The sequence below is a fragment of the Pristiophorus japonicus genome, chromosome 1 (assembly GCF_044704955.1).
Source record: "Pristiophorus japonicus isolate sPriJap1 chromosome 1, sPriJap1.hap1, whole genome shotgun sequence".
In the NCBI taxonomy this organism is placed as follows: Eukaryota; Metazoa; Chordata; class Chondrichthyes; family Pristiophoridae; genus Pristiophorus; species Pristiophorus japonicus.
The window spans coordinates 148,895,378-148,918,706 of NC_091977.1; the positions used below are offsets into that span (position 1 = coordinate 148,895,378).

Here is a 23,329-nt window from a genome sequence, read left to right on the forward strand (position 1 = left end):
TAGATGAAATGGGGTGGAGGAGGCTTGTGTATGGACCTGTTGGGCCGAATGGCCTGTTTCTGTGCTGTAAATTCTATATGATATTCCTAAATTTTCTCCATTCCAATTTGAACAAATATGATTAGATGTAGTGCATGCAGCAGCTGAAATTAAATTATGCTACAAAAATTTAGCATGGTGAACAATCAGTTTGAAAATAAATTTAAGAGATGCTCAAGCCAACATCTTACTTACCATCATCGGAACTTTGAAAGATGTTATAAAGAAGGTGCATAATTAGATCCAGGTCAACTTTCTCATCGTCAAAGCTGTGGTGGTAGATGCTTAGAACTTCTTTGTCTTCCTGACTTAGTTCTCCACCGTCTGATTGGACCAGGACACACTCGTCCAAATTTCCTAATTCCACTGAAGAACTTGCGCACAAAAATAAAAATTTTAGCAAGCTGCTCAATATTAGCAACCTGCACAAACTATAAGCTACTTAAGAACATTTTCAATGCCTGTAGTTTGAACTTCAACACAATTATGATTTCACAGTGAACACAACCCCAATTCCCCTTTCATCAAGTGTACCACACCTTACTTTCTCTAAGTTATTGACCAAGCAGCATCCTCTTGGCCACAATGCTGAAATAAAAGCCACCACAAAGCAAACTTTCCAATCCAACTTTATCCATATAGGCATCCAATATTACATCAAAAAAATCAACTAATCATCCTTGTGCGTTCCCTTAGTGATTGTCTTGCGTGTGCCTTTGCCTAGTGATGTCACACAGTGCTATCCCGGTGATTGGTGGAAGGCTGCTGACTTTCAATGGAGGAAACTGCAGATGGCCTTGCAGTATGACCTCGAGGAGCTGGTGGCTGGGAGTGTCAAATTGAGCAACAGTGTTTCTTCTTCTTCACTCTCCTCGCACTCTTCGTGGTCAAATACTGGCTGGGCAGGCTGAATTTCGTGGGTGTCTGAAATGAGGAAGGCACAAGGGTAGGGTTATGGCGAGGGAGAGGGGTAAAGCAAGAGGTGCATGCTTAAACCCTGTGCAGCTTGTGAAGAAGATATTGTGGGATGAAGGGGGAAGTGGGATGTGAAGAGGATAACGTGCGAGAATACCGGCATCTTGTATTCTTTCAGCCATGCCCCTGCCAAGTATGGCCAGCACTGTCTCCTCCAATGCGGTGAGATGTAGCTAGGAATGTGAGATGTGCCTCATGTTTAGTAGAGATTCCTGGTAGGTGACGGATTGGAGGGGGCCAGGGGGGGAAGATGTTCGTGCAGTGAGCTGTGTGCGAGGCTAGTGGTGCAGTTGGTTGGAAATAGCTTTTGAAGATGCATTTACTGACCTTGACCATTTGTCTGAGGTCATAACATTTCTATGGGCACTGGAGACAGTGACGGCCTCGGTGATCTGGTCCCACATCCTTCTTTCTGGAGGGCCTCCTGGCCCCCTCTGGGTAAAGGACCTCGCTTCCAGAGTTCACCCCCTGCACAAAGGCCTCGAGTGTTGTTGAGCCATTTGGGTTAGTACTGAAGTACTTTTAACATTTTATCACCAGAAGGCAGCTTACTTTTAAGAGGTGCAAACTGCCTTTAAGAAGCAAACATTGAGAACTTCAGTCCCTTGCTGAGCACATAGTCTGTCAGCAGCACATTCAGCGCTGAGCTGTGCATTAAAATCATGTAAAGTTGCAGGCAGTACGAATTTAACGTGCTGCTTGAGCTCCTTTCAACGCGTGTGGGTAGATCGCGCATTGCGGTGCCCATGCCAGCTTATCAGTGTTATCCAATTCCCCCGCTCAGTGCCTAAAATGGAAGAGTTCCATTCCCTGCACTATCATTCATCTTGATGCATGCACACATTCTCTAAGATTACAAAAAAGTTAACTTTAATGCAACACTTTCTTTAAATGGGTTTTTCCATACTTCTAATAATGTGATTAATAGATTCAGTATTCAGAATGATGTGGCAAAAACAGCTATTAACAATTTCTATACTTACTTGAAAGATTCAAGAAGATCTATAATCTCAGTTTGACCAAACCGTTTAGCCCAGTCAAGCGCGATCCTGAAAATATTGAAAAAACTTAATTTATTTCTGAAATATGGGTAGTACACTACACAGAGCTAACTTCAAGGTGCACCTTACCCCTTTCACCCCAACTCCCCCGAGATAAGTAAAACATTTAAAAGGAAAATTTCTTGATGTAATTTCAGTGTAACATATGCTGAAATACATAACCATTAGCATGTCATATTCACCAATACAAAGAGAGGAATCAAAGTCCAAACTATGTTGGACCTGTATTCAGACCAATTAAAAGCCACTCAACTTATTCTTGATTGTTTTGGCAAGACAAGTTTCTTTTAACTAGCGATTACTACAAAATCCTTGTGATTAGTAATTTATAGTGTCAAAATTGTTTTATGGAGCTCAATTGTAAACTAACATTTTAAAATTACAGATATAAATGGATTGTTGACCAATGTGTTTCAAGAAGAACTAAAACAGATGCATCTGTAGCAAGTGCCCACTCCTGGGGGAAGTATGATCGCTGCACGTATGCAAGGAGTCAATTCTTAAGAAATTAATGGAGGCACTTCCATATGTCAAAGTGTTCACTATCAAAAGAGATGATAGGATCGAGAGAAACTATTTCCTCTGGTGCAGTCCAGAACAAGGAGGCATAACCTTAAAATTAGAGCTAGGCTGTTCAGGGGTGGTATCAGAAAGCACTTCTTCATAGCAGCAGTGTAGATTACATTCAATTTCTCTGTACTGCTATTATAGCACACCTTCAAATAATTGAAGGAAATTGTTCCATTTGGAATACTCTCCCTCAAAAAGCTAGAGAGTAGGTCAATTGAAAATTTCAAAACTGAGATGGATAGATTTTTGTTAGGTAAGGCCATTAAGTGTTACAGAACCAAGTCAGGTAGATGTAGTTAAGATACAGATCAGCCATGATCTAACTGAATGGCAGAACAGACTCAAGGGGCTGAATGGCCTACTTCTGTTCCTATGAATGGACGGCCAGACAAACTAACAGCAGTGTAGATTACATTCAATTTCTCTGTACTGCTATTATAGCACACCTTCAAATAATTGAAGGAAATTGTTCCATTGATAAAGGAACTAGCTATATTGATATACACGTTCAAAAACAATGCCAACACCAGTTTTAGCAAAGGCAGTCTCTCAATAGCATCTTCCGTATCGTTCTATAAACTTGAGCTCATCCAAAACTCTGCTGCCCGTATCCTAACTTGCACCAAGTCACATTTACTCATCACCCCTGTGCTCGCTGACCTATGCTGGCTCCCAACCTGGCAATGCCTTAATTTTAAAATTCTCATCCTTGTTTTCAAATCTCTCCATAGTCTCGCCCCGTCCCATCTCTGTAACCTCCTCCGAGATCTCTGCACTCCTCCAATTCTGGCCTCTTGTGAATCCCCTATTTTAATCGCTCCACCACTGATGGCTGTGCTTTCAGCTGTCTTAGCCCTGAACTCTGGAATTCCCTCCCTAAAACCTCTCTAACTCTCCAGCCTCCTTTAAGATGCTCCTTAAAACCCACATCTTTGTCCAAGCTTTTGTTCATTTGTCCTAATATCTCCTTATAGAAACATAGAAATTTACAGCACAGAAGGAGGCCATTTCGGCCCATCGTGTCCGTGCCGGTCGACAAAGAACCACACAGCCCTCGGTCAGCAGCCCTGAAGGTTACATATAAATCTATGAACAATGAACAATGGCAGACAGGTAAAAAGCATCCGGCCCAACCAATCCACCCCACACAACTGTGATACCCCATGTATCGCAACATTTTACACTCCACCCCACCTGGAGTCATGCGATCTCCTGGGAGAGGCAAAAACAGATTAAAAACCCAGGCCAATTGGGGGAAAAAAATCTGGGAAAATTCCTCTCCGACTCACCCAGGCGATCAAAACTAGTCCAGGAGATCACCCTGGCCATAGCCGATTCCTTGCAGTACTTATCGTAAAAGCGCCAGCCAACAAGGGGTTATCCAGTCTAATCCCAATTACCAGCTCTAGGTCCGTAACCCTGCAGGTTACGGCACTTCAAGTGCTCATCCAAACACCTTTTAAATGTGGTGAGGGTTTCTGCATCCACCACCCTTCCAGGCAGTGAGTCCCAGACCCCCACAACCCTCTTCATGAAGAAGCCTCCCCTCAAATCCCATCGGAACCTTCCACCAACCACCTTAAAATTATGCCCCCTCATAACTGACCCCTCCACCATGGAAATAGGCCCTTGCTTTCCACTATATCCAGCCCCCTCAAAATTTTATATACCTCAATGAGGTCTCCTCTCAGCCTCCTCGGAGAACAAATCCAGCCTATCTAATCTGTCCTCATAGCTAAGATTCTCCATTCCAGACAGCATCCTAGTAAATCTCCTCTGCACCCTTTCTAGTGCAATCACGCCGACCAGAACGACATGCAGTATTCCAGCTGTGGCCTAACTAGAGTAGTATACAATTTAAGCATAACCTCCCTGCTCTTGTATTCTATGCTTTGGCCAATAAAGGCAAGCATTCCGTATGCCTTCTTAACTACCTTATCCACCTGGCCTGCTACTTTCAGGGAACACGTTTAGCTTTGAGATCAGATCGCTTCTCGGCCTTTTGGCTAAGATCATGCGTAACTGACCTGACAGGGGAGTAACCATGACCCCAAAGTGGTTCTCCCTGGATCAAGAAGGTGGTTCTCCTATGCTTTTTGGAAATAGGTGGGTGGGGTGGATTGACCTATCCACCTCCACGGAGGTGTGTGGGGTTGCTGACCCATCCACCTCCATGGCACGAACCTGGTATTGCAGTACTTCCAGGAACGGTGCAGTGGCTCTCGGCCTTTTGGCTAAGAGCATTGGCGCAGAGTGATCCTTGATGTGTGCAAGGTGACCTCTGCCGTTTGTGATTTGACAAAGAATTGGAAAGATTGGCTACGAATAAATAATTTTTTTAAAAAGTGTGGACAAGCACTCCAAGGTCCCTTTGTTTATCCAGATTATTAAGTGGCTTACCACTTAATGTGTATATCCTTTCCTTATTAACCCTCCCCAAGTGCATTACCTCACACTTCTCCAAATTAAATTCCATTTGTCACTGTTCTGTCCACCTGACCAGTAGATTTGATATTCTCCTGCAGTCCATGGCTTTCCTCTTCATTATCAACCACACAGCCAATGTTAGTGTCATCTGCAAACTTCTTAATCATACCCCCTATATTCCAATCTAGATCATTGATGTATACCACAAAAAGCAAGGGACCCAGTACTGAGCCCTGCAGAAGCCCACTGGAAACATCCTTCCAGTCACAAAAACATCCCATCAACCATTACCCTTTGCTTCCTACCTCTTATGTGGCTCAGTGTCCAATTTTGTTTGATAACGCTCCTGTGAAACGCCTTGGGACATTTTACTATACTAAAGGTGCTATATAAATACAAGTTGTTGCTGGTTTATACATTTCCTTTATTGTAGTTAAATACAAAAACAGCCTATTTACGGACACAATTTTTAAAAAATATAATCAAAAAAAAGTACTCCAACCGTATCTCGCTGAATAGGAACTAAATCAGGGCAACAAATGTCATGCTCAGCACTTAGAGGTACATAATTTGCACGAGTTTATGCAGCGTGCATATCTTCATAAGATTTAGTCTCACTAGAACCCATGAACACAAAACCTTACATTTTACTCAAATATTCCAGAAAATTTCTTACTTGCTAAACAATTGAAACACTAAACTCAGAATTTCATGAAAAGCAGAGTTTCTCAGGACTACACCAGCTGACAACTGATGACACCTGTCATATTAGGCTAGCAGATTTGTATGGGTGCCCCAAAACCCAATCTTGCAATCTCCTGATTATGACGAAGTATTTGTTCTCTGCTAAACTATCAGCTTTCAGTTTATTAAAATACTAACTGCAATATAATCATCTTCACTAGTCTGGAAAAGTAGTGTGCAAACAGAATCCATATTCAGATCATCTCCAATTCAGGAATTATCTTAAATCAATCTATTAACAGAAACTATGTTTGGCTAATTTAATTGAATAAGCCACACATTTTTAATCAAAAGATAATCAAATGTAAAGAAAGAAATCAATTGCATTACCAGCCATTTGAAGCCTTAACATTGACATTTGCTCCCATGCTGAGTAGCTGTTCCACTTGACTGGGGAAGCCCCGGCCTGCAGCTATCATTAATGGAGTAGCACTGGTTTCACTGTGCCTGTAGTCAACTGAAAATAGCAACACTTATTTGGATAGAGCTTGATATATATACTAGAATTATACCATAAACCACCCAAGTACAAGCCACAAAATTTATCTTTGTGCTTTAAGAAAATGTATTAAGCACATAGGATGTTACTGCAGAGATGTGTCTACTGCAGGCGTCCTCTGCTTATTAACAGCTTATTTAAAAAAATGTAATCCAAACCATAATGGAAAGCTGTTGCAATGGGGAAAAAAGGCACTTGCCTACAGAGACAAATCTGACCTTCAGTAACCTCTGGCCACTCTCAAGTACAGAGAAGCAATGGCAGAGGGAAAGCAGCAGATCTCCAGTCTGTTTTGAGATTCAAGAGGTAAGAAAAATAATAGAATTACAGAAATATCATGTAATGAGAATTATGGAACAGTAGGCTTTTAGACATAAAATAATTTAATTCGCATTAATCCAAGGTCTAATTGGATCAGTGTTTGGAATCTGAGACTCTTGTCATAGCTGTAGCTATTGGTGCTATGCAAATGTTCCTTACCAAATGTGTTGAGTTTTTACAAACCACGGACTAAGCAGTGACTAGAAGTTAATACAGTGCAGCAATTCCTGCTGCAGATTTTAAGCTTTCACAGACAGTAGCTAAGGCCAGGAAACACTTGTGCAAGCAATTATTAGATCAAAATATAATTACAGACGATAGAAATAACTTAATTTCCCTAGAGCAAAATCCAGGGCACATTATACACAGCTATGAAAGCTATATCTATATACATCTCTATCTATTCACATTATTAACTTTCTGGATATACACGCACTTTCTTTAAGTATCACACTTTCTGTTAACATCTTCTAATCACCATCATACATTTTCTATCACACTTCATCAATTGGATCAACATGAAACAGCAGCAAAATAAAACTGAAGATGTGGGTCACATTTGAATAGTAGTAAAGAAAGTGGTGAGAAAACTACCAGTGATAAACTACTAAGAACTTATGATAATAATCAATCCTGAAAGAGCAGTAGTCAGGAGAAACGACAAATTAAAGAAAATTGGTCTACCTTCGATCGAATGAGTTAAAATTCTTTTGAAAAAAGTTTTGCCAGCTATATTTCCATCAGTAACTGAAATTTATGATGTACAAAATAAAGGTTTGTAACATTAAAAAATTACATATTTCACAATATCATGGCTTTTTCAGTTTTGGGCACCGAACCTCAGGAAAGATGTATTGCCTTGGAATAGATTCACTAGAATGATACTGGGCCTTAAAGGGTTCAATTATGAGGACAGGTTGCGTAAACTTTGTTGTATTCATTCCCTTGAGTTTATAAGATCAAATTGCAGTGTTTAAAATGATAAAGGGATTCAATGTGCACTGGAGGCTGGCAAGGTAGCTTGCTGCTGGCATACACTCAGAAAATTTACCCTAAAAAGAAAACTCACCACTGACGTTTTCACTTAAAATAAGATGAAAGAGTTGGGCAAAAGCATCAATATCTTTGTGAAGCCAGATGTCTGAGAGACAGGCATCCATTTCTTTTATAAGCCAAGGTTCAAGAGAATTAAAATCTTTCTCGTTCTGTAAAGTAAAGAGGAGAAAATTGACTTTTTGGCTACTAGAAGTACAACTCTATACCTGGAGGAATAATTCAAATAGGAAATCTTTATCCTTTCAGAAAGCCATTTTGTTAGCAAGTTTGAATAGCATCATCAATACGTCATCGATGTGCAATATGAATGATTACAAGCAATGCTCTCTCTAAGTAGCACACGTGTGCAGCTGCGCAGGAATCTGGAAGGGACAGGGCAGGCCATTCACAGGTTGGTCCTTCTAGGATACTGTACATGCACAGCCATGCAGCAAATTTAAAGGTACCATACATTGAAATAAACAGGCCGCGCATAACAAAGATACTTTAGAGGGAACATTGAATACAAGTATAAATTTTAATGAAGACAAATTATTAAATCAAAAAAGGGGCTGCCTTTAAAGAGGAGATGGTTTGGGTACAGTCGAGGTACATTCCCATGTGGGGGAAAGGTAGGGCAACCAAAGCCAGAGATCCCTGGATGACGAAAGCGAGAGAGAGTAAGATGAAGCAGAGAAAAGGGACGTATGACAGATGTCAGGTTGAGAATACAAGTGAGAACCAGGCTGAATATAGAAAGTTCAGGGGCGAAGTGAAAAATGAAATAAGAGGTTCAAAGAGAGAGTATGAGTATAGATTGGTAGATAACATAAAAGGCAATCCAAAAGTTGTCTATAGTAAATGGATGGTAAGAGGAGGAATGGGGCTGATTAGGGATCAAAATGGAGACCTACGCATGGAGGCAGAGGACATGGCTGAGGTACTAAATGAGTACTCTGCATCTGTCTTTACCAAGGAAGATGCTGCCAAAGTCATAGTGAAAGAGGAGGTAGATGAGATACAGGATGGGATAAAAATTGATAAGGAGGAGGTATTAGAAAGGCTGGCTGGACTTAAAGCAGATAAGTCACCAGGACCGGATGGGATGCATCCTAGGATGCTGAGGGAAGTAAAGGTGGAAATTGGAGAACTACTGGCTATAATCTTCCAATCCTCCTTGGATATGGGGCTGGTGCCAGAGGATTGGAGAATTGCAAATAAGGGTGCAAGGATAAACTCAGTAACTACAGGCCAGTCAGTTTAACCTCGGTAGTGGGGAAGCTTTTAGAAACAGAATCCAGGACAAAATTAACAGTCACTTGGACAAGTGTGGATTAATTAAGGAAAGTCAGCATGGATTTGTTAAAGGCAAATCGTGTTTAACTAACTCGATTGAGTTTTTTGTTGAGGTAACAGAGAGGGTTGATGAGGGTAATGCGGTTGATATGGTGTACTTGGACTTCCAAAAGGCATTTGATAAAGTGCCACATAATTGGTTTGCCAGCAAAGTTGAAGCCCATGGAATAAAAGGGACAATGGCAGCATGGAAATTGGCTAAATGACAGGAAAGAGAGTGTAGTGGTCAATGGTTGTTTATCAGACTGGAGAAAGGTATATACTGGTGTCTTCCAGAGGTCAATACAAGGACCACTACTTTTCTTGATATATATTAATGACTTGGGTGTACATGGCACAATTTCAAAATGTGCAAATTACACAAAACTTGGAAGTAGAGTGAACAGTGAGGAGGATAATAACAGACTTCAAGAGGACATAGACAGGCTGGTGGAATGGGCAGACAAATGGCAGATGAAATTTAACGCAGAAAAGTGCGCAGTGATACATTTTGGTAGGAAGAACGAGGAGAGTCGATATAAACCAAAAGGTACAATTCTAAAGGGGGTGCCTGGGGGTATACATGCACAAATCATTGAAGGTGGCAGGGCAGGTTAAGAATGCGATTAAAAAATCATACGGGATCCTGAGCTTCAAAAATAGAGGCATAGAGTACAAAAGCAAGGAAGTTATGATAAACCTTTACAAAACACTGGTTCGGCCTCAACTGGAGTATTGTGTTCAATTCTGGGTACCGCACTTTAGGAAGGATGTGAAGGTTTTAGAAAAGATTTGCAAGAATGCTTCCAGGGATGAAGGACTTCAGTCACGTGGACAGACTGGAGAAGCTGGGGTTGTTCTCCTTAGAGCAGAGAAGGTTGAGAGGAGATTTGATAGAGGTGTTCAAAATCATGAGGGGTCTAGACAGAGTAGATTTAAAAAAACTGTTCCCAGTGGCAGAAGGGTCAAGAACCAGAAGACATAGATTTAAGGTGACTACCAGAAGAACCAAAGGCGACATGAGGAAAAACCTTTTTACACAGTGAGTGGTTAAGATCTGGAATGCACTGCCTGAAAGAGTGGTGGAGGCAGAATCAATCGTGGCTTTGAAGAGGGAATTAGATAAATACCTGAAGGAAACAAAATTGCAGGGCTACGGGGAAAGGGCGGGGGAGTGGGACTAGATGAAGTGCTCTTGCAGAGAGTTGGCATGGGCTTTACAGGCCGAATGGCTTCCTTCTCTGCTGTAACCATTAAAAAAATTCCATGGGCTGGAAAAGGTTAATGAGTCCAAAAAGCCAGTGCTACATAATTATTAAAGTTTGATTTTGCCTAGACACACTGCAACACAAAATATAATTTCAATTATTCCATATCTTGTGGAACAGTCCAAAGTAGGTTGAGCAATAATCTTCAAACATCATAATTTGATAGTTATGTGTGAATGTTATAAGAAAGCGGAGCAGAGCAATTTTTGGAGGGAGCCTATATATAAGTAAGCCAACTTCTTATGGAAAAATCATTAATACAGCTTCACAGTTTTCATCTAGATACAGCTGTACCAATGTTGGTGTTACCAGAAAAAGCAACACGTACACCAGAGCATTTGAAGATTTGGAGAAAACCAAAATCTCTATCAGTTGTAGCGATTAAATTGTGGATAGCGATATTTGATTGATCAGTATGCCTTTTGAGCTAGTTTTTAAGCCAATCAGAAGATAAGAGATGGAAGAAAACAAGTTTTCATGTAGATGTTAGGTACACAAGAAAAATTGGGTAAAAAATAAATAGGACCAAAAGAGAATGGCAGAGAAAAAATGAGAGAGAAATATAGAAGAGGATCAATACCAGCAAAATCAAACCAAATAATTTCTAATTTTAATCAAAATTATCTTTCCATAGTTTTGGGCTATATCATACTAAAGCTATTTCTGTCATTAGTAGTTTTGTTACTGTAACATTTGCTATTTGCTTTGGTGCTATTTTTCAGTTCTTTTTGTCAAGTTCCTTCAGAAAAGGGGGACAAATTCTAGTTATGGAGGGTTGGCTGGGATTAGGAGTGGTTAAGAGCTACGTCAGTCTCATAGTGCCTTATTTGAAATCTTAGGGAGTCAGCAAAGAATTTTCCAGATTTTTTCCTGAATTGGCCACAGATTTTGTTCCCCCTTTTCGCTTGCTTCTCCCAGGAGATTCATGGGTCAATGGTGTACGTGGCTGCACTGTGTCTAATAGGATGGGCTTAATGGCCATTTAATTCTTCCTTTTGTATATGTTTTGCTTATTCATTCCATTTTGATTAAAATGGTCAAAATGGAATTGACCAAAGGCCAAACCAGCTGTTATAATGCAACAGCAATAGACACTCAACTAGAAGGCCTGAGTGAATCACAATCTCTCGTGACATTTGGACTCGAGCTTCATGGTACAGGATGTTTGGTTTCAACCATGGCAACTTGGGAAGAAAGAAAATTTGCTGGTCATCCACTACTGCAGCACATCCAGTGTTAAGATGACTAAGAATCCATAGAAATTGGAAAGGTCATAAGATACTCATTTATAAATTAGCCAAATTACCAACTGACTGAATACACTGTCTCCACCATCATCGAGCAAATCGTTTTCTGCTGTCAGGCTTGGGATGAATCGTTGTCTTTGATACTCTGATCTGCTGGCAATGCTGGTCTCCTTAGCTTTATACCATTCAGTTAAGTTTGTTTGCTGCTTTTCCTCTAAGATAAAATATAATTATTCTCAGCATTTAACACAATGAATTATTCTAAGTATGTTTGTTTTAACACTGGGTATTAGTAGAACACATTACAATATACTATCGTTAAGTTAAAATTTTACAAAAGCTGGACTAATGGAATCAAGGAGGGAAGGAGATATATATGTATTTGAGCTTACCTCGCTGTTTCTCTTTTTTATATTTCAACATTTCTTTATTTGTATACCCAGTGGTACGCAAAATGTCCTCCAAAAAGAGTTCCTTCACTTCAAATGGTCTCCCTTGAACTTGAAAGGCAAAGATTAAAATCTATAGTTGAATCTGCCTTGTACGCTTATATAAAAAAAAATATATAAAAATATATTTATATAATTATATATAATATATATATATAAAAAATACACAAAAATACATATTTTATAATATATAAAAATATAATTATATATATATATAATTTTTATATATATATATGTATATAATTACCACCGTGCTAAATGGGATAGCTTCAGAACAGATCTAACAGCTCAAAACTGGGCATTCATGAGGTGCTGTGGGCAATCAGCAGCAGCAGAATTATATTCCATCACAATCTGTAACCTCATGGCCCAGCATATTCCTCACTCTACCATTACCATCAAGCCAAGGACCAACCCTGGTTCAATAAGGGATGTAGAAGAGCATGCTAGGAGCAGTACCATGCATAAAAATGTGGTGTCAACCTGGTGAAGCTGCAATACAGGACTACATGCATGCTAAACAGCAGAAGCAGCATGGTATAGACAGAGCTAAGCGATCCCACAATCAACGGATCAGATCAAAGCTCTGCAGTCCTGCCATATCCAGTTGTGAAGCATTCGCCACCATCTTCAGCCAGAATTGCTGACCAACATCACAGAAGCCAGTCTTCAGTCAATTCAATTCACTCCACATGATATCAAGAAATGGCTGAGCGCACTGGATACAGCAAAGGCTTTGAGCCCAGACAACTTCCCAGCTGCAGTGCTGAAGACTTGTGCTCCAAAACTAGCTGCACCTCTAACCAAACTGCTCCAGTACAGCTATAACACTGGCATCTACCCAACAATGTGGAAAATTTTCCAGGTGTGTCCTGTCCACAAAAAGCAGGACAAATCCAATCCGGCCAATTACTGCCCCATCAGTCTACTCTATTCCACAGCAAAATGATGAAGGAGTCATCGACAGTGCTATAAAGCGGCACTTACTCCCCAATAACCTGCTCACCGCCACTCAGTTTGGGTTCCACTAAGACCATTCGGCTTCAGACCTCATTACAGCCTTGGTCCAAACATAGACAAAGGGGCTAAATTCCAGCGGTGAGGTGATAGTGACTGCCCTTGACATCAAGATAGCATTTGATCGAATGTGGCATCAAGGAACCCTAGTAAAATTGAAGTCAATGGGAATCGGGGGGGAAAACTCTCCACTGGCTAGAGTCATAACTAACACAAACAAAGATGGTTGTGGTTGTTGGAGACTGACCATCTCAGCCCCAGAACATCACTGCAGGAGTTCCTCAGGGCAGTGTCCTAAGCCCAATCATCTTCAGTTGCTTCATCATTGACCTTCCCATCATCATAAGGTCAAATGTGGGGATGACTGCAGTGTTCAGTTCCATTCGCAATTCCTCAGATAATGAAGCAGTCCATGCCCGCATGCAACAAGACCTGAACATCATTCAGGCTTGGGTTGATAAGTGGCAAGTAACATTCGCCAGGCAATGACCATATTCAACAAGAGAAGGTCTAACCATCTCCCCATGACATTCAACGGCATTACTATCATCAAATCTCCCAGCATCAACATCCTGGGGGTCACCATTGACCAGAAACTTAACTGGACCAGCCACAAATACTGTGGCTACAAGAGCAGGTCAGAGGCTGGGTTTTCTGCTGAGAGTGACTCACCACCTAACTCCCCAAAGCCTTTCCACCATCTACAAGGCACAAGTCAGGAGTGTGATGGAATACTCTCCACTTACCTGGATGAGTGCAGCTCCGACAACACTCAAGAAGCTCGACACCATCCAGGACATGCTTGATTGGCACCCCATCCACCACCTTAAATATTCACTCTCTGGCACGCCACTTCTGCAGCGCATACCATCTACAAGATGCACTGCAGCAACTCGCCAAGACTTCTTTGACAGCTCCTCCCAAACCCACGATCTCTACCACCTAGGACAAGGGTAGCAGGTGCATGGGAACACTACCACCTCCAAGCTCCCCTCCAAGTCACACACCATGCTGACTTGGAAATATATCACCGTTCTTTCATCGTCACTGGGTTAAAAGCCTAGAGTTCCCTACTTAATTACACCAAGGCATTACCTTCCAGAAAGCAGCTCACTACCACCTTCTCAAGGGCAATTAGGGAATGGCAATAAATGCTGCCCTTGCCAGCGACACTCATCTGCTGAATGACCTTTTTTTTTTTAAATGCTGCAAGTGCCCATAAATACCAAAAAACATTTTGTTCCACTGACTCTCAATGCTCACTGCATACATAAGATATATGAGTAGTGCACACAGCATGATGTACCAAGGTCAAAGTTACACTCTTATCAAACCTGAATATGGATTATTTTTGTTCACAATGGGAAATGGGAGTATATCTTCATTGTAGGCAACCAGTGTCAGCATAAAGCATCCCCAGGTAGGTACAACATGAATGCACAGAGAAGCTCCCTCTGCTTTGTCCAATGTACCTTAACCCAGCGTAGAAAAAGCATCTCTTACTGCATCATTGTGACATTTTTATTTCCCACACGAACCGTCCTTCTGGTCCGGGTAATACTAATTGGCAGTACCATTTTATCAACAGTTTAAATTTCCTTTTGTAACTCAAATGTGTGATCATGTTTACCTGAAATAGCAAATGTTAATATTTTGCCAAACTATGCTCATTTTAAAAAGGTCTACTCTTCATATCAAAAAATTATCGAATGATGTCGCACAGAAGGAGGCCATTCGGCCCATCATGCCTATGCCAGCTCTTTGAAAGTGTCATCCAATTAATCTCACTCCCCTGCTCTTTCCCCATAGCCCTGCACATTTTCCTTTTCAAGTATTTATACAATTCCCTTTTGAAAACAATACACAGCACAAAATATCAGCTTACCATTAGTAACATCGGTTTCACCTCAATACATCCTATACTTGGCACCTTCCCAGGTAATCATCCAATTAACAAAACAAAAAACAGATAATCTGGTCACGATCATATTGCTGTTTATGGGAGCTTGCTGTGTGCAAATTGGCTGCCACGTTTCCCATACGGTCTGCACCTGGGCAGGACCGGAACCAATGTCTTAGGGGGTGTGTTTGCGAGTGCTGTTGGGGAGAATTTAAAACTAACATGGCAGGGGGATGGGAACCTACGCAGGGAGACAGAGGGAAATAAAATGGAGGCAGAAGCAAAAGATAGAAAGGTGAATAGTAAAAGTGGAGGGCAGAGAAATCCAAGGCAAAAAACAAAAAGGGCCACATTACAGCAAAATTCTAAAGGGACAAAGTGTGTTAAAGAAACAAGCCTGAAGGCTCTGTGCCTCAATGCGAGGGGTATTCGGAATAAGGTGGACAAATTAACTGCGCAGATAGCAGTTAACGGATATGATGTAATTGGCATCATGGAGACATGGCTCCAGGGTGACCAAGGCTGGGAACTCAACATCCAGGGGTATTCAACATTTAGGAAGGATAGACAGAGAGGAAGAGGAGGCGGGATGACGTTGCTGGTTAAAGAAGAAATTAATGCAATAGCAAGGAAGGACATTAGCCTGGATGATGTGGAATTGGTATGGGTGGAGCTGCGGAATACCAAAGGGCAGAAAACGCGAGTGGGAGTTGTGTACAGACCACCAAACAGTAGTAGTGAAGTTGGAGACAGCATCAAACAAGAAATAAAGGATGTGTGCAATAAATGTACAACAGTTATCATGGGCGACTTTAATCTACATATTGATTGGGCTGACCAAACTGGTAGCAATGCGGTGGAGGAGGATTTCCTGGAGTGTATTAGGGATGGTTTTCTATGTCGAGGAACCAACTAGAGAGCTGGCCATCCTAGACTGGGTGATGTGTAATGAGAAGGGACTAATTAGCAATCTTGTTGTGCAAGGCCCCTTGGGGAAGAGTGACCATAATATGGTAGAATTCTTTATTAAGATGGAAAGTGACACAGTTAATTCGGAAACTAGGGTCCTAAACTTAAGGAAAGGTAACTTCGACAATATGAGGCGTGAATTAGCTAGAATAGACTGCCAAAAGGGTTGACGGTGGATAAGCAATGGCAAAATTTAAAGATCACATGGATGAACTTCACCAATTGTACATCCCTGTCTGGAGTAAAAATAAAACGGGGAAGGTGGCTCAACCGTGGCTAACAAGGGAAATTAAGGATAGTGTTAAAACAAGGAAGAGGCAGATAAATTGGCTAGAAAAAACAAACCTGAGGACTGGGAGAAATTTAGAATTCAACAAAGGAGGACTAAGGGTTTAATTAAGAGGGGGAAAATAGAGTATGAGAGGAAGCTTGCAGGGAACATAAAAACTGACTGCAAAAGCTTCTATAAATATGTGAAGAGAAAAAGATTAGTGAAGACAAACGGTCCCTTGCAGTCGGATTCAGGTGAATTTATAATGGGCAAAGAAATGGCAGACCAATTGAACAAATACTTTGGTTCTGTCTTCACGAAGGAAGACACAAATAACCTTCCGGATGTACTAGGGGACAGTGGGTCTAGTGAGGAGGAGGAACTGAAGGATATCCTTATTAGGCGGGAAATTGTGTTAGGGAAATTGATGGGATTGAAGGCCGATAAATCCCCGGGGCCTGATAGTCTGCATCCCAGAGTACTTAAGGAAGTGGTCACAGAAATAGTGGATGCATTGGTGATCATTTTCCAACAGTCTATCGACTTTGGATCAGTTCCTACGGACTGGAGGGTAGTTAATGTAACACCACTTTTTTAAAAAGGGAGAGAAAATGGGTAATTATAGACCTGTTAGTCTGACATCAGTAGTGGGGAAAATGTTGGAATCAATCATTAAAGATGAAATAGCAGCGCATTTGGAAAGTAGTGACAAGATCAGTCCAAGTCAGCGTGGATTTATGAAAGGGAAATCATGCTTGACAAATCTTCTGGAATTTTTTTTGAGGATGCAACTAGCAGAATGGACAAGGGAGAACCAGTGGATGTGCTGTATTTAGACTTTCAAAAGGCTTTTGACAAGGTCCCGCACAAGAGATTGGTGTGCAAAATCAAAACATATGGTATTGGGGGTAATGTACTGACGTGGATAGGGAACTGATTGGCAGACAGGAAGCAGAGTCTGGATAAACGGGTCCTTTTCAGAATGGCAGGCAGTGACTAGTGGAGTGCCGCAGGGCTCAGTGCTGGGACCCCAGATCTTTACAATATACATTAACAATTTAGATGAAGGAATTGAGTGTAATATCTCCAAGTTTGCAGATGACACTAAACTGGGTGGCGGTGTGATCTGTGAGGAGGACGCTAAGAGGTTGCAGGGTGACTTGGACAGGTTAGGTGAGTGGGCAAATGCATGGCAGATGCAGTATAATGTGGATAAATGTGAGGTCTTACTGCAGTTGTACAAGGCCTTGGTGACGCCGCACCTGGAATATTGTGTTCAATTTTGGTGTCCCAATCTGAGGAAGGACATTCTTGCTATTGAGGGAGTGCAGCGAAGGTTCACCAGACTGATTCCAGGGATGGTGGGACTGACATGAGGAGAGACTGAAACAACTGGGCCTTTATACACTGGAGTTTAGAAGGATGAGAGGGGATCTTATAGAAACGTATAAAAGATTCTGACATGACTAGACAGGTTAGATGCGGGAAGAAAGTTCCCGATGTTGGGGAAGTCCAGAATTAGGGGACATAGTCTTAGGACAAGGGATAGACCATTTAGGATTGAGATGAGGAGAAACTTCTTCACTCAAGAGAGTTGTTAACCTGTGGAATTTCCTGCCGCAGAGAGTTGTTGATGCCAGTTCATTGGATATATTCAAGAGGGAGTTAGATATGGCCCTTACGGCTAAAGGGATCAAGGGGTATGGAGAGAAAGCAGGAAAGGGGTACTGAGGGAATGATCAGCCATGATCTTATTGAATGGCGGTGCAAGCTCGAAGGGCCGAATGGCCTGCTCCTGCACCTATTTTCTATATTTCTACGTTTCTATTGCAACTGTGATTACACTTCAAAAGTACTTCACTGGCTGTGAAGCGCTTTGAGACATCCGGTGATCATAAATGCAAGCTTTTCTTTTCTTTTCTTTTCTTTTTAACCCATCCAAATCATTTAAAACCTGCAATGCTGTTATCAGAACAGTCTTGAAACAAAGGCATGCTCTCAATGGAGTTTCGAAGTGAAATAAAAGGAAGGCACACTTCCTGTCGTAATTTTTCACACACTACGCACAGCATGCAATGGAACTCTTCCCTCTCTAAAACTTAAGGAATGTTAGGATATAATGTGCACTACCCCTTTTGGGAAGAGGTGGCACAGAACACAGTACAATATTGTCAAATACAAGACTAACATTTTTCAAACACACTTTACGTTATACTACTAGAGATAACATTAATGCTTTTGTTTATTAGCTATATTCCCAACAGTGAAATACAACAAAAAAACAAAATATGGAGTACAACAGAATAACAGCACAAAGTATTAGTACTTAATGCAGGCTATCAATGCCAAAAACAAAAGTGTTCACAGTCATGGATTGGAATAGTTCGATCCTGTCCTCAATAGAGCACTTTCTCTGTAGAATCCTTCACCCGAGATACTTTTGCGATTCCCCGAAAAGCCATTCTCACTGAATTTAGGCCTAGAAATTCGTCTCGGATGGCAGCGCAAGCCAGACTGGCGGCCGACTACACACAGCGCCTGACACTTAAGTCCCACCGACTACAATGGAATTAAGCACAGGCGCCGAGCACAAAGGCCAATTGATCCAACACCACCCGCCCTGCTCCAGCGCCCGAGATGAACCTCCAGGCAATACCAAATATTGTTGAACTGAACTTTTAACTTAAAAGAAAAAATGGAAGATTGATAGTCATCCAAATCATCTTGAGGCCTTGGCAAAGCAAACAACACAAAAGGGAACTTTATTTTATTGCAGGATACTAAGTAAATATAAAATGTTGTTCACCAGCTTTCACTTACTGTAAATTACAGGACAGCCAGTAAAGTATCTGACGAAGAGATTAACATCCAGAGCTGCACTAGAAAGTATAAGTCTTAGAGATGGATGTTTTTGCATCAGGTCCCTCAGTTTAGTTAATAAGAAATCACTAAACCGATCTCGCTCATGCACTTCATCCTGTCACACAAAAAAAGGGAAAAGAAAGGATGGGTATGTATTCTTAAGCAATAATGGTACACTTAGTAAAACAAAACTATGGTAATATCTCATTTTTAATCTGCACAACTTCTACTGTTTTCAGTTAGCTGGTTAGTTGTTGCAGAGGATATACCCCCCCACACACATTTATCACTGAATGTAATTCATTTAATTAATGTGCTGAATAGCCTGTGCATTTGTAGAATGAATTCAACCAGATTAAGCAAAGTGGTGCTGCACATTAGTTTTCTATCTTTCAGTGGCACTTATTAGGAATGTTCCTTTCAGTCACACTTATTCGGAATGTTCAAGTCCTGTTACACAAGTCCTGATCTGAGTTGCAAGGAAGCAGAGTCAGTTTGCTGAGCTGTCAACAAAGTTCTTGAATAACCATACCATAGCTTTCATTTGTTATCCAAACATGCTATCAGCTTTTCAACCCATGTGTCAGCACTTCACAAGAAAAATCAGCTTTTCTCACTAGAATTGGAGAAAGTCAATCTGAACCTATTAGATCAGTTGGGAGACTGTCAGAACCCGCTGGAAAGGGAACTGAAAACTGATGCAACCAATTTTTCACCTATTGGTTGTGTATAAACTTAAGGTAGCAAGGTTTTAGGATGAGGTGATGGTTTCGGAGAATCGTTTTTACAGAAGCTTTTATTTAGCGTTCGTCCAAAAGAAGTTAGATTGAAGAAATAAGCTAACTTTCTGGGGCATATCCATCTTGTATCTTGTATAAATATTTATTTTCTCAGACTGAATAGTGACAATATGTAGTTACTTCTGGTTCTGGGCCACTGATGACGTTACTTTCCAGCCAGGCCACGTAGCTGCTTCCAGTTTTGGGCATCTGATAACGTCACTTCCCCATCTATGTTTTGTTCAAGGCTAGTTGCAACTACCTTTTAATGAGGTAACGAAAATGTTTTCTGGATTAACTATCTTAATATTGAGCATACCTGCCACTGCATAGGTTTGGAAATAGAATATCACAGAAACAGTCATGATCTTTACTTAATTTAAACAAATTGCACTGAAATGTCCATATTTAAGATATTTAGTCTGATGTGATGCAAACTGTTGGCTAGTTTGTGTGCGAGTGCCCAGTTATGTTCTGTAATTTAGCTGTTTTGAGTTTATAAACAAACGGTTGAAATCCATTTATTGCCATGAAGTAACTGGGGAAGAGTCCATAACACGTATATTAAAGCAGTTAATGTGCATGGGAAAATGTGAATAATTCATAATAAATAAGAATATAACAGCTTCCCCCAGATTGGAGACATTGAGAATACAATTCAATTCCTGATGCCTGTTCCTGGAAAGCAAATTTTTTTTGCATTTTACTTTATTAATGATTGCAATGTGAGATGATCTTTATATCCAGGAGAAGAAATTAAGACTTTGACGACCGGAATGGGCCTCCAAAATGCAAAAAAATTAAGAGTCAAAACTTAAACCTCACTGGAGGAATGTCCCAGATCCCATTAAAAAAGTGTCAGAAATTGGAGTGATTATTTGCACGAACATTTTTGAGGCCTGCTGCACGTGCATGCAGTATACCGGAGTTGCATATGTGTACCGGATCCCCTCCTGCGCATGCGCGCTATTCGCCAAGGCCGCGCATGCATAGTACACCACAGCTGCAGCCAGCAGCGTGGGCCACGTTTTAATGAGCTCCATGAGAGAAGCCCCATCACTGGATCCATGATGGCTGGGGCAGGAAGAAGAGAAGATCAGAGGGAGAAAGAGAGAGATTTGGAGGGGGGGGTGGGAAAGAGAGAAAATCAGAAAGGAGCGATAGGGGGCGTGGGTTGGCAGGAGGGAGGGCGAGGGAGGGCGAGGGAGGGCGAGGGAGGGCGAGGGAGGGCGAGGGAGGGCGAGGGAGGGCGAGGGAGGGCGAGGGAGGGCGAGGGAGGGCGAGGGAGGGCGAGGGAGGGCGAGGGAGGGCGAGGGAGGGCGAGGGAGGGCGAGGGAGGGCGAGGGAGGGCGGGAGGGCGAGGGAGGGCGAGGGAGGGCGAGGGAGGGCGAGGGAGGGCGAGGGAGGGCGAGGGAGGGCGAGGGAGGGCGGGCGAGAGTGGATCGGAGGGCGAGAGTGGATCGGAGGGAGAGAGTGGATCGGAGGGCGAGAGTGGATCGGAGGGCGAGAGTGGATCGGAGGGCGAGAGTGGATCGGAGGGCGAGAGTGGATCGGAGGGCGAGAGTGGATCGGAGGAGAGAGAGAGAGAGAGAGAGAGAGAGAGAGAGAGAGAGAGTGGATCGGAGGGGGAGAGAGAGGGGGAGAGAGAGAGCGAGAGAGAGAGGGGATCGGGGGGGAGAGAGAGAGAGAGAGAGAGAGAGAGAGAGAGAGGATCGGAGGGAGAGAGAGGGAGAGAGAGAGAGAGAGAGAGAGAGAGAGAGAGAGAGAGAGAGAGAGAGAGTGGATCGGAGGGGGAGAGAGAGAGAGAGAGGGGATCGGAGGGGAGAGAGAGAGAGAGAGAGAGAGAGAGAGAGTGGATCGGAGAGAGAGAGTGGATCGGAGAGAGAGAGAGAGAGAGAGAGAGAGAGAGAGAGAGAGAGAGAGCGAGAGAGAGAGAGAGTGGATCGGAGGGGGAGAGAGAGAGCGAGAGAGAGAGCGAGAGAGAGAGGGGATCGGAGGGGGGGAGAGAGAGAGAGAGAGAGAGAGAGAGAGAGAGAGAGAGAGAGAGAGAGAGAGAGAGGATCGGAGGGGGAGAGAGAGAGAGAGGGGATCGGAGGGGGAGAGAGGGAGAGAGAGGAGAGAGAGAGAGAGAGAGAGAGAGAGGAGGATCGGAGGGGGAGAGAGAGAGAGGATCGGAGGGAGAGAGAGAGAGAGAGAGAGAGAGAGAGAGAGAGAGAGAGAGAGAGAGTGGATCGGAGAGGGAGAGAGAGAGAGAGAGAGAGATGGGATCGGAGGGAGAGAGAGAGAGAGAGAGAGAGAGAGAGAGTGGATCGGAGGGGAGAGAGAGAGAGAGAGAGAGAGAGAGAGGATTGGAGGGGGAGAGAGGAGAGAGGAGAGAGGAGAGAGAGAGGAGAGTAGGAGAGAGAGAGAGAGAGAGAGAGGAGAGAGAGAGGAGAGAGAGGATCGGAGGGAGAGAGAGAGAGAGAGAGAGGATCGGAGGGAGAGAGAGAGAGAGAGAGTGGATCGGAGAGAGAGAGAGAGAGAGAGAGAGAGAGAGTGGATCGGAGGGGGAGAGAGAGAGAGAGAGAGAGAGAGAGAGAGAGTGGATCGGAGGGGGAGAGAGGAGAGAGAGAGAGAGAGAGAGAGAGAGAGGGAGGATCGGAGAGAGAGAGAGAGAGAGAGAGAGAGAGTGGATCGGAGGAGAGAGAGAGAGAGAGAGAGAGAGAGAGAGAGAGTGGATCGGAGGGGAGAGAGAGAGAGAGAGAGAGAGAGAGAGAGTGGATCGGAGGGGGGGAGAGAGAGAGAGAGGATCGGAGGGGGGAGAGAGAGAGAGAGAGGTGGATCGGAGGGGGGAGAGAGAGTGGATGGGGGGGAGAGAGAGAGAGAGAGAGAGTGTGGATCGGAGGGGGGGGAGAGAGAGAGAGAGAGTGGATCGGAGAGAGAGAGAGAGAGCGGATCGGAGGGGGGGAGAGAGAGCGGATCGGAGGGGGGGGAGAGAGAGAGAGAGAGAGAGCGGATCGGAGGGGAGAGAGAGAGAGAGCGGATCGGAGGGGGAAAGAGAGAGAGCGGATCGGAGGGGGAAGAGAGAGAGTGGATCGGAGGGGGAAGAGAGAGAGCGGATCGGAGGGGGAAGAGAGAGAGCGGATCGGAGGGGGAAGAGAGAGAGCGGATCGGAGGGGGAAGAGAGAGAGCGGATCGGAGGGGGAAGAGAGAGAGCGGATCGGAGGGGGAAGAGAGAGTGGATCGGAGGGGGAAGAGAGAGAGCGGATCGGAGGGGGAAGAGAGAGAGTGGATCGGAGGGGGAAGAGAGAGAGTGGATCGGAGGGGGAAGAGAGAGAGTGGATCGGAGGGGGAAGAGAGAGAGTGGATCGGAGCGCGAAAACGGGATCCCGGCAGTAAGCCGGATCACATTCTTCCAACCTCAACTCCCTTTACACCCGTGCCTTTTCTCTATTCCTCCTCCTCCTCCTGTTCCCCTTTGACGTGGTTGATTTCTCGGAAAGCTCGTGTAGCAAGTGACATCATTGGACTGGACGAAATCTGAAAGTCGTGACACCATCACTATTCACTTCGTACCCAATA

The 23,329-nt window shown here is 43.1% G+C and overlaps 1 protein-coding gene and 1 pseudogene across 1 annotated transcript in view; one reads left to right on the plus strand and one right to left on the minus strand.

The window, feature by feature from the left end:
• The window catches only part of ythdc2 (YTH domain containing 2), a 138,020-nt gene that overhangs the window by 74,899 nt on the left and 39,792 nt on the right, over positions 1 to 23,329 (minus strand). The window contains exons 8-14 of the mRNA XM_070883727.1: positions 18,948 to 19,104; positions 11,914 to 12,021; positions 11,581 to 11,735; positions 7,706 to 7,841; positions 6,147 to 6,273; positions 1,998 to 2,063; positions 235 to 413 (exon numbers count right to left, since the gene is read on the minus strand). Coding sequence (XP_070739828.1) covers positions 235 to 413; positions 1,998 to 2,063; positions 6,147 to 6,273; positions 7,706 to 7,841; positions 11,581 to 11,735; positions 11,914 to 12,021; positions 18,948 to 19,104 — 928 coding nt within the window. The remainder of the gene's footprint in view (positions 1 to 234; positions 414 to 1,997; positions 2,064 to 6,146; positions 6,274 to 7,705; positions 7,842 to 11,580; positions 11,736 to 11,913; positions 12,022 to 18,947; positions 19,105 to 23,329) is intronic.
• LOC139279822 (U2 spliceosomal RNA) lies at positions 4,632 to 4,866 on the plus strand (annotated as a pseudogene).